The sequence below is a fragment of the Schistocerca cancellata genome, chromosome 6 (genome assembly GCF_023864275.1).
Source record: "Schistocerca cancellata isolate TAMUIC-IGC-003103 chromosome 6, iqSchCanc2.1, whole genome shotgun sequence".
In the NCBI taxonomy this organism is placed as follows: Eukaryota; Metazoa; Arthropoda; class Insecta; order Orthoptera; family Acrididae; genus Schistocerca; species Schistocerca cancellata.
This window is the reverse complement of record NC_064631.1, coordinates 558,480,702-558,493,192: the sequence shown is the minus strand read 5'-3', so window position 1 is coordinate 558,493,192 and position 12,491 is coordinate 558,480,702. Positions and strand designations below refer to the sequence as shown.

Here is a 12,491-nt window from a genome sequence, read left to right as displayed (position 1 = left end):
GTTTCACGAAATATCGGTAGGTGACGGCACTATACTCTGTCCAAACGGGCCTCGAAAGGTCAAATGGTACCAACCAACTACCGTTTCATCCTCAGCTGACAGGCTTCACGTGATGAGGATATGGAAGGGCATGTGGTCAGTAAACTGCTTTCCTGGCCATTCTCAATTTCCGTGATTGGAGGCACTACTTCTCTGTCAAGTAGCTCCTCAATTGGCCTCACAAGGGCTGAATGTACCCCGCTTGCCAACAGCACTTGGCAGACCCAAATGATCACCCATCCAAGTGCTAGCCAAGCCCAACCATGCCTAACTTCAGCGATCTGACGGGAACCACTTTTAACACTGCGGCAAGACCATTGGCAGGAGGCGCCATATATAGCCTTCAAAATGGTGTCTACATTGGTGGCATGTTGCAAGCAAACTGCTATAGCTGCAAGCGACCGGTAAGCAGTGCACGGCAGAGAAAGGAGCCATGACCCTGCCAGGTGGAGGACCACTAAAGGTATTACTAACAATGAACAGACAGGACAGATGAACGTGTAGGGGATGACAGACACTATGGCTGACCAGGACACAACATGAGGCAAGCAAGCAAGAACTGAGGTGATAAACATGGTGAGACAACAACAATGTATGAACAGTCCAAACGACAGTATGTATCTCAACACATAGAACCAGAATGCAGTACGGCTGAGATCCACATGCGAACTACGGCGTGTACCAGACTGCTGGGGTAGCGCCGCGCAGCCACCTAAATATATGACTGCGGGAATCACAATTGGCCGCAGACTTCACAGGGTACAGAGAGTGTCGCACTCGCGCAGTGAGGCTCACGGTGCACGCATGCGCTGGACCACAGAGACTCCTAGAGGGTATCCAGATCCTTCCCCTGTGGCGTGCATTCAACTACCATGCCTTACGACACCAAACAAACAGCTGTGATTTGAGTTTCTTTTGGTGGAAAAACAGAGCATTGCAGACATTCATAGCGGATTGCAGAATCTCAGCAGAGTTCTGGAAGTGAACAAATGCTTGATGAGTCATCTGGAATCATCAGAAGATGGTTGCACAAACACATCTGATCTTCAGTGTGCCAGCCAGCTGCACACAGCTGTGACTCCTGCTATGTTGGGACACCCTCAGGAAACTGAAGAAATGACTTCTGCGTGTTTGTCACCACAAAAATGCAAACAAACTGCACATTCTCCATGATAACACGAGGCTTCAACCAAGCCTGTGCACCCGAGAGGAGCTCATGAAACTTCATTGGATTGTTCTTCCTCTTCCGCCCAACAGCCTAGATGTTGCACCTTCCTACTTCGACCTGTTTGGCCCAATGTAGGACACTCCACGTGATGCAGTACATGGATGATGGGGAGGTTACTGATGCTGCAAAATGCTGGCTCCAACATCAGCCAGTAGAGTGGTGCCACACATACAGTACTTCCCAGTATAATTATAATGGCTTAAGGCCATCGCACTGAACGAAGATTATGTTGAAAAAGAGAACCCTGAATAAAACCAACCAGATTACAGAAAAAAACGTGTAGCATTACTTACTGAATGCCTTTCCTTCTTTGTCTATGTGATGAAACTTATGGAACACCTATAGTCAACTTTCTTGTAAGTCTGTTGCTCCTATTCCACAACATGTTGATACAATTATGCAGCAGCGGCTCGTGGGTATACATTCTGGGTGTTCACAAATTTTTAGAGTCAGATAAATCTGAATGAGTGAAATTAATAGCATCTGCTGTATAACATTTGTGCTTATCAACAAATTTATACAACTACAGCCACTGCCAATAATAATAACAACATTATTAATAATAATAAGGTGCATAAAATATCTGACAAAAGAAAGAATTGTTTTTATAGAATCTTGTTGTTTTGTACATAATTAAGTAAAGTTTAGGACAATAACAAAATAATGTGTAAGCTTTCACAATTCTCCATTTTGCATTTTTGTGTAAGTTGGACTTTTCATGCTTTTCCAGTTTCAAAAATGTACAAGATCCCCAAGGGATGTATTAGTTCACAAAGTTTTTATGTTGCACCCACACAACAACTTTTGCTAACTGTACACTTTCTTGTTAAATGTTCACTTGTAGTTATGCTTATTTGATTTCGGCACTCCCTCAATCAAAGGATCTGTTTTTGGAGGCCTTAGTTTCCTTGCGGCTGACTTTTCCTGGTAATTAACTTTTCTGTTCCCAGAATGAATTTTCACTCTGCAGCAGGAATGTGCTCTGATATGAAACTTTCTGGCAGATTCCATCTGTGTGCTGAACTCGGGACCTTTGCCTTTTGTGGGCAAGTGCTCTACCAACTGAGCTACCCAAGTGTGACACATGACCCATCCTCACAGCTTTACTTTTCTGTTAGCATTTAAAACAGATACAACATAGTTCATGTTTACATTGCACATGAAAGCCAATTCCCGCCCAGAGAACAACCAACTCCAAATGCAAAGTGTTGTTTGTGGAAATGATTAAACCCAAGTAGTAATGTCTACCAACATGGTCACTCAATTAGATTACAAATGAGGCACTAAGATCCATAACAGCCTAAAGCACATTGCCAGCAATCCCACATTTAAGTGAACATCAGAGAAATCTGTGATACAGCTTTTCGTGAATTTTCATATACGCAGTGTGGGCCTACAGCAGAGATAAATGTGACTCATTAAAAGATCAACCAATTTAAGAAGCATAAATAAATCCTCCAAGGGAAACTCCCCATCTCAGCCCCCCCTCTCCCCCCTCAGATTTAGTGGTAAGACGGCCCAGTGGCTAGTCCATTAAAAATTGAACACATATCAAACATGAAAACAGGAAGAAGGTGAAAAATAATAATAATTAGAAACAAGCTTAACAAGTGCAATATTAAGTGCACATTCAGAGGTGCGGCGTCATGGTTAATGGTCATGTTGTACTGTGAAACTGTTGAGCCATGTAGGAAACTCTTTCTGTAGTCTTGGCAATTGGTTATAGAATATGAGACATGTGGTAAGAACGCATTACCGTCGCAATAGTGAGAGCAGGCGAGATACCACACAGACATCTCACAGAAATGAAAACAACAAATAAACAGGTATGAAACATGTTACAACAAAAGAATTCAAGAGTTGAAACTTCCAAAACAGAACACAACTTCAAAAACATTAAAAATGTGTTTTGACAGGGCACAGAAAAACAGAGTTTGTGAAACTGTTGTGTTCATTTTTTGCAGCTCATGTGACAAATTATTACGTTTTCATCATTTCCTTGGGAGTGATCACATTCACATTCACACAAAATCTCATTCGGGTATGGACGCATATCTCACTCACTTACCAGGCGTACAAATTAGGTGCGTCAGCATGAAATTTCTATTATATGACACACATACGGTCACTAATGCCTTGTATGGCACACCAGACATGTCTACTGGTGGAGGATTCGGTTGGCTTGCCACCTTGTCATCAAACATTTGTGGTTCCCATTCGAAAGCCACTTCCTTTCGGCTGCTAATAGAGTAGTTGTGCAGAATGATCTGTCATCGTAAATCTCTCCCGTACACCTTGCGTTTGCAAATGGATGTTACACCACGACACAGACACAAATTTGAATACAGCGAATAGTGGAGAAGAAGTGGCATACGGTAGGTTTGAACACGGCTCACCTGCCCGGTAATCCAACACTGTGACCACGTAATCGTGTCGCCATTGATCTTGCAATTAGCTCTATATTGCACTTCTTTTCCTTGGGCCGCTCACTAATTCTTATTTTGCTTCTTTTTTTTTCACAGTTCAGTACACCTTCTTCCTATTTTCATGCTTGATACTTGTTCATGTTTTCATGGGCTGTCCACTGGGCCCTCTTACCACAAAATCGGAGGGGGCATGATGGTGAGTTTCCCTCATCAGCTTCTGTGTGATAAAATTCATAACTTAATATACTATTAACTCATTCAGAAAACCACAAAATAGGTTTACTGTCAGTACAATCTTAACACATACTGACTTCCGATACAATTTTACTACCGTACGTAGCCAGTGAATTAGCATATCTGAGGAGTCTGCTTCATCTAGCAGGATTTATGCCGAGCAAATGGGAATAAAAGTCTGCCGCAATGTGCTACCACCCGGCAGCACTGACGTAAACTTCTAGTCGAGTGTCGAGGGCTAGCCATACACAATGTGTGTCGTGCACATTACCGGTCAAATCCGTTCTGTATTTGCCCCGAAAGGCAATTACGTCACGCGAGTTGTGCACGCACAAAAGCTCCACAAAACGTGCACAACTGAAGGTGTAGTCTCAACCCTGTTACCAAGTTTCAGGGAGTTTTGAGGAGCAGTAGAGTCGTAGATACGAGTGCCGTATCTTTTAGATTGCAGCATCTATGTCGCGTTTAACAATATTCGAAGAAAAATTACCAATAAATCCACAAGGTGTCAAAAGTCAGTGTGTTCACACGTTTTTGCGCTTTTACACGGCACCTGTCATTGCAGTTGCGCATTAGACAACACTATTCTCATCGTACCGAAATATTTAGTGTCGTAAATTATTGCACAATTTCAAACAGAATGCAGGTATAACAGTTAAATAGGAGTTACCCTGTTTCTTCATCACTTATTTCATTTTCAGAATCTTCACAGTAGCTGTAGTGGTCTTCCTCATAATTGTAATACCAGCCTCTCCCAGGCTCAGTAGGTGGTGGATTTGTTGCCTGCTGCTGTTCAGGTTTTTCATCAGTCACTGTATTCTGTGCCCCAACTTCTTTTTCAGTATCTGTCAAGTGAAATTTGTTTTTCATTAGGCACTGAATACAGTACAGTTCTTAGTTGCTTAAATTGGAGAGAGGGAAATATTTAAATGGAAAATTGTTACTGTAGCTGTAGAATTGTAAACAGATTTATAAGCTTGCATTTTCAAGTGTTCAGAATTCCACACAAAAAGATGCAGGCGAAATGTCTATGCAACAAGATATGTATTTTGTATATCTAAAAACAAAGATGATGAGACTTACCAAACAAAAGCGCTGGCAGGTCGATAGACACACAAACAAACACAAACGTACACACAAAATTCGAGCTTTCGCAACAAACGGTTGCTTCGTCAGGAAAGAGGGAAGGAGAGGGAAAGACGAAAGGATGTGGGTTTTAAGGGAGAGGGTGAGGAGTCATTCCAATCCCGGGAGCGGAAAGACTTACCTTAGGGGGATAAAAGGACAGGTATACACTTGCACACACACACATATGTGTGGACAGGTATACACTCGCACACACACACATATGTGTGTGTGTGTGTGTGCGAGTGTATACCTGTCCTTTTTTCCCCCTAAGGTAAGTCTTTCCGCTCCCGGGATTGGAATGACTCCTTACCCTCTCCCTTAAAACCCACATCCTTTCGTCTTTCCCTCTCCTTCCCTCTTTCCCGACGAAGCAACTGTTTTTTGCGAAAGCTTGAATTTTGTGTGTATGTTTGTGTTTGTTTGTGTGTCTATCGACCTGCCAGCGCTTTTGTTTGGTAAGTCTCATCATCTTTGTTTTTAGATATATTTTTCCCATGTGGAATGTTTCCCTCTATTATAAAGATATGTATTTTGTTCAACATGAAGTGTGCATGGCCAAAGTGCCACAGACGGGCAGGATACAAGAACTTCGCCACTCCCATCATGCACTGGTGGTGTGTGTGTGTGTGTGTGTGTGTGTGTGTGTGTGTGTGTGTGTGTGTGTGTGTGTGTGTGTCGTCTGTTGTTGATGAAGGCCTTACTGTCTGAAGGCTTTATTTGTGACAGTATTTTTGTTGTGCCTATCTGCAACTCAGCATCTCCGCTATATGGTGGGTAGCAACTTTCCTTTCATAATATTGTTAAATTCAAAAGGTATCTTAACAAGTGAGGCATAGAATCTAAATTTTCACAAAACTCACTTACTTCAGGATTTCTGAACTCCATTATCAAATAATATTACTTTTCATATAAATCCAGTGCCAATGTATTAGTAGTACAAATATTTATTCAAAGGTATCCAAACTACCTAATACATTATTTTCTGTAGATTCACTATATTTACACTATGATTTTGTTAATGTGAATAAACAAAAAATATATTATGTACAATACTGTAGAGTTATGAGCACATAAATTTTACTATTATTACTGAAAAATTTGCTCTAATACTTTACTTTATAAGCTGTAGAAATGCTATTTATTTTTGTCTTGTACTAATAGTAAATATTACCAACTATTAAGTAATTAAAATGTACAAGGTGTAATAGTGAGGAATACTATTTGTCTCATCCCATAAATACAATTTGTCTCATCCACTAGATGGCTAGTTACAAGTAAGGAAGAGTAGATAATTAAAAGTAAATAAATATAAGCTTAATAGATTTTCAGAGTTACCAGTTATCAATCATTTTCAAAACTTGGAAATTTGTGCCCAGTAACCCTACTGAATGTTGTACTGTTACAAAGAAAATCCTTTATTACTGTACCTTTTCAGAGATAGCCCTACATCACTGATCACATGGAGAACCCTTGCATTAATATAAAAATACTAGAGATTAAGTAACAGTTAACTCTCAAATAGCAGCATGATAAACAAAGTCTTTCTTTGAAGCTGAGGTAGCAAACAAAATGATAATGGTTTCATAATTATGAAGCAGACTTTACTTAACATTTCTAATGAACTACATACATTTATGACATTCAGCTCAACAGTCATAATTGTCTCATTCCTACCTGGAGCAACGAGGTATAGGAACATAGGGCAGCCATTGGCATTTATATTATGCTCCTCCAGAGTCTTAGAATCATCTGATGCAAGCTCTTTTCCCAGTATCCATCGCTGCACACCAGCTGGAATTTCAAACTCCAATTGGACTTTCTGCTTCAGGTCTGCCACTGTCATTTTGGGTGTAATTTGTATTGGTATAGGACCCTGGTGAGATACCTTATCTTCTACATACATATCCACCCTGAAAAATATAAACACATTGGGCATTCTGAGAAGTGATTTCACAAAGTTTCACATGTATTTGTATGTCACAAAATGAACAAATGACAGACAGATAATAAATGACCAAAAGTACCACAGATGTTTACACATCAGGTAACAGTGATTCTTCAGTTCTCATATTTAGAGGTTGCTAATTTAGAAAATGATAACAAACAAGAAAAGACAGAAAAGTGACAGGTAAAACTGTGTGTCACCACAACATATCCCAGACTGGAAAATGAAGTTAAGTATTTAGTGTATGGGCAACATTAAACACTGTCCGAAGTAGTAAAGCAGACAACATTTAGCAACAACAATCAATAAAATTACTTTTAGAGAACTCAGAGTTTTCATGTTTTCATCCTTGTATTTACACACTGAGATGACAAAAGTTGTGGGATACCTCTTAATATGTGTTGGACCTCCTTTTGCCGGGCGTAGTGTAGTAACTCGATGTGGCAAGGACTCAACAAGTTGTTGTAAGTCACTTGCAGAAATATTGAGCCATGCTACCTCTATAGCCATCCATAATTGTGAAAGTGATGCTAATGGAGGATTCTGCGCATGAACTGATTTCTCGATTATGTCACACAAATTTTCAACAGGATTCACGTTGGGTAATCTGGTTGGCCAAATCATTTGCTCAAATTCCCCAGAATGTTCTTCAAACCAGTCACAAACAATTGTGGCCCGTAACATGATATCGTTGTAGGGAACAGGAAGTCCATGAATGGCTGCAGATGGTCTCCAAGTAGCCCATTATTATCATTTCCAGTCAATGACCCAGTCCATTCCATGTATACACAGCCCACCCTATTACGGAGCTACTACCAAGTTGCACAGTGCTTTGTTGACAACTTGGGTCCATGGGTTCATGGGGTCTGTGCCACACTTAACCTTATCATCAGCTCTTACTGACTGAAATTGGGACTCATCTGACCAAGCCACGGTTTTCCAGTCATCTAGGCTATAACTGACACGGTCACGAGCTCAGGAGAGTCGCTGCAGGTGATGTCATGATGTTAGCAAAGGCACTCACATCAGTCGCCTGCAGCTACAGCCCATTATCAGCAAATTTCACTGTTGTAACAGATACGTGTGTTGTACATCCCACATTGATTTATGTGGTTATTTATCTGTTAGCACTGACAACTGGAAGCAAACACTGTTGCTCTCGGTCATTAATGAAGCCCATGGGTACTGTGTTGTCCACGGTGAGAGGTAATGCCTGAAACTTGATATTCTTGACACTCTCTTGACAGTGTGGGTCTCAGAATATTGAACTCCTTAGCAATTTCCAAAATGGAATGCCCCAAGCATCTAGCTCCAACTATCATTCCACATTCAAAGTCTGTAAATTCCCATTGTGAGGCCATAACCATGTTGGAAACCTTTTCACATTAATCAACTGAGTACAAATGACTGCTCTGCCAGTACACTGCCCTTTTATACCTTGTGTATGTGATACTATTGCCATTTGAATATGTGTATATCACTATCCCATGACTTCTGTCACCCCAGTGTATCTGACAATTTGAATTAGCTATTTTTGTGATGGCATTTAAAAGCAGAAGACTTTATAGCACAGTACTATTAAAAAGCTTATGTGACATTCAAAGATTATTGCTATTATTAATTTCAACTGCACTTCAGTGATGTGTGATTCACTGTATTAAACTCACAAAAATAAAAGCAAACATGTGTTCTACAGAACTGTTATTTATTGCTATGCACGGGAGGTGCATAAGCCACCTTACGATTTGCAGTGGATGGTATCTCATGTACCATTATCATTCCCCCCTCCCCGCCCACATCCAGTTGCAAGTGGCATACAGGAAGAACATCTATGTACACACATCAAAAAAAGTTTTGCATCACCCCGGTTCCCAGAAATCCTGAAGAGGGACGTTGACTGTGGATATTGTATCACAGACACAGTCCCTTTGACTGTTCAGAGAAGTCACTAAACCCACCCAATGATGTAAACATCCATACAAAAGCAGCACCTATTAGACGGTTGGGGTCCGACAAAAGATCAGTTCCAGTCATTCCACAAGGAAGGAAGTACACAGCTCTTGTCTGTAGTTCAACCATGCCTGGACGGTCAATATCGTCGTTCAATCGCATCCGCATTATTACTTTGTGTCAGGAAGGGCTCTCAACAAGGGAAGTGTCCATGCTTCTCAGAGTGAACCAAAGCGATGTTGTTCGGACATGGAGGAGATACAGAGAGACAGGAACTGTTGATGTCATTTCTCGCTCAGGCCGCCCAAGGGCTACTGCTGCAGTGGATGACTGTTACCTATGGATTATGGCTCGGAGGAACCCTGAAAGCAACGCCACCGTGTTGAATAATGCTTTTTGTGCAGCCACAGGACATCATGTTATGACTCAAACTATGTGAAATAGGCTGCATGATGCACAACTTCACTACTGTCATCCATGGCGAGGTCCATCTTTGCAACCACAACACCATGCAGCGTGGTACAGATGTGTCCAGCAACATGCCAAATGGACCGCTCAGGATTGGCATCATGTTATCTTTACTGATGAGTGTCGCATATGCCTTCAACCAGACAATCGTCAGAGACGTGTTTGGAGGCAACGCAAGTGGGCTGAACACCTTAGACACACTGTCCAGCGAGTGCAGCAAGGTGGAGGTTCCCTGCCGTTTGGTGGTGGCATTATGTGGGGTCGACATACACTGCTGGTGGTCATGAAAGGCACCGTAATGGCTGTATAATAGGTGAATGCCATCCTCCGACCAATAGTGCAACCACATCAGCAGCATATTGGCGAGGCATTCGTCTTCATGGACGACATTTCCAACCCCCATTGTGCACATCTTGTGAATGACTTCCTTTAGGATAATGACATCACTCGACTAAAGTGGCCAGCATATTCTCCAGACATGAAACCTATCGAACATGCCTGGGATGGATTGAAAAGGACTGTTTATGGATGATGTGACCCAGCAATCACTCTGAAGGATCTAAGCCAAATCGCCATTGACGAGTGGGACATTCTGGACCAACAGTGCCTTGATGAACTTGTATCAATGCATCAATGCAAGAGGATGTGCTACTGGGTATTAAAGGTACCAGTGTGTACAGCAATCTGGACCACCACCTCTGAAGGTCTTGCTGTATGGTGGTACAACATGCAATGCGTGGTTTTCATGAGCAATAAAAAGAGTGGAAACGATGTTTATGTTGATCTCTATTCCAATTTTCTGTACAGATTCTGGAACTCTCAAAACCGAGATGATGTAAAACCTTTTTTGATGTCTGTATAAGTCTTTGTATAAGCTCGAACAACTCTAATTTTACCTTCATAGTCTTTTTGTGATACATGTGGCAAAAAGCACTGTGTTGTTTGACTCTTCTAAGAATGTATGCTCTGGGAATTTTAGCATTAAACCACACTATGTTGCATAATACCTCTCTTTTCTCACCACCATTGTATGAGCATCTCCATATTTTTTGTACTCATTAAATGCCATGCCATGCCAATTTCCTCTACATGAGCAACACTCGAGTACCGACTGAGTGAGTGTTTTGTAAGCTACCTCTTTGTGGATGAACTAATTTTTTTTCAATGAAGCTCAGTTTAACTCCTGCCTATCTTATGATTAGTTTTATGTGGTAACTGCACTTTAAATTGCTCCATATGCTTAACTCCCATTACTATTTCAGGGATTGGCAAAAAATCATATAATCAAACAGTAATGGGTATTTCCATCTATTTATATGTAATACACTACATTTATGTTGAGAATCAACTATCAATTCTTGCATAAAGTGTAGATCCTCCGCACACTTTCCCATTTTCCTAAAATTTTCTAGCACTGCAATTTCTCTACAAACACTGCCAGCAGCTTGGGTGCACTGTTCGCCACTAACATTGCACTACCATGAAGACAGAACTCAATATACATCAAATTATAAAACTGGCAGGAAGCACACTATGTGCTTGGCTAATGCAAATGATTAACATTTCAGTGCAACTGCACAGTGTTGGTAGGAGAAATGGCATTTACATTCTGTATATGAGGAAAGATTTGCAGTGGGTTTCTCATTCAGAAATTGTGTTTAAAATAGATTGTTTCTAAGAACATCATGTTATTCCTTATTTAAGAAGGAGTATCGTAGCCTGTCGAGATGTAGTTTATCAGTCCACAATATTGCTGCTCACACTGGTCGGTGTCCCACAATTGTCAAGGCAATATGGAGTCATTGGCTTCTGGAAGGCCATATCCTACATCATGAAGGAACTTAGTAGCAATGGTGCACCCAACAACAATACTGAACACAATAGTGTCACAATGTCTTTTTTTTAGTTGCAGCATCATGATGGATGTATCAATGTGTGGAAGTTTTGAGAAGAACAAATACTTCTGCTGGTAAATCTTTCAGGGTATAAGGTTGTGGTCCATGAAAGTCTTCTGTTCCTAACATTTCATCCAGAACTGCATTGGGCATCTTCAAGACTGTTGCTCCTCCATTGAGTCTTGTGGACTAAAGGGTCAGACATCTGAGAGTGACATATATACTGTAGAAAAGGGGGCATGGCAGGAGCTACACAATATAAGCAAACATGATCCTTGTCAAAGATAAAACTTAACTGTCGACTGTCATCTTGTCAAAGATTAAAAAAAAAATTGTTTAGTGATAGTGCTGAGCTACTGTTCATATGTCACTAAGTCACTAATACCAAAGAGGAGACCATGAAACTTTTGCATAAAAATTTTACATCCTGTAAACCTCAAAACCATCTACAAATTTAATCACATTCTTTTCCACTATACTGTATACGGCAACACATAAAATTTCTCTATTTATATCCTTCCTGGTGCTGCAATTTTAATGACTGGCAGTGTACAACAGCATCATTTGCAAACAGCTCCATGGACAAGACGGTCCTGATAAGCATAATGAGTGGGCACTGGCCTTCCTTCCTGACCTTTGTGCTATTTGCTACAGGGCTCCCTCACCTGTTGAACACTGGAGCTCCCAAAGATCAGCTAATCCACCCTCTGTGCTTTCCTCCCCTTTCTGAGAGATTGGTCCCAGCCTCTACAGATGAGGTGTCCATGCTGGTACTTTCAGTAATAGACAAGATCTCAAATCTATTTTAAAGGCATTATAGGATAGCTGTGCAGCTAATATCCAACTCTGACTTCCACCCGAAAACTAAAACCCTCTCACAGTTTGTGCTGCGTCCCTCCTTCAAGATAGCAACCTGCAACACTCTTGTGTCCCATGGGTGGCCACAGTTCAGGCATCATCTGTCATGACAGGCCCAAGTGTCAGCAAGCCAAACAACAATCCACACTCATCCTACATGTTGCTAATATTCCAGACAACAACAGAAACATGCTGATTTGTTGCACATTAGAGGCTGCTACTCAGGTAGCTGACTGTGTCTGGGGAGCACACAAGGATTTTTTAGATTAGGCAGCTCTCCATTCAATCCAGATAACAGTGGCTGTAGGAAACTTCTAAAG

General features: G+C 41.1%; 1 protein-coding gene across 2 annotated transcripts in view; it reads right to left on the bottom strand.

Moving 5' to 3' along the window:
• The window catches only part of LOC126190761 (uncharacterized), a 484,901-nt gene that overhangs the window by 47,910 nt on the left and 424,500 nt on the right, over positions 1 to 12,491 (bottom strand). For both annotated transcript variants that reach the window (XM_049931276.1, XM_049931277.1), the window contains 2 exons: positions 6,730 to 6,965; positions 4,598 to 4,772 (listed from right to left, as the gene is read on the bottom strand). In XM_049931276.1, coding sequence (XP_049787233.1) covers positions 4,598 to 4,772; positions 6,730 to 6,965 — 411 coding nt within the window. The remainder of the gene's footprint in view (positions 1 to 4,597; positions 4,773 to 6,729; positions 6,966 to 12,491) is intronic.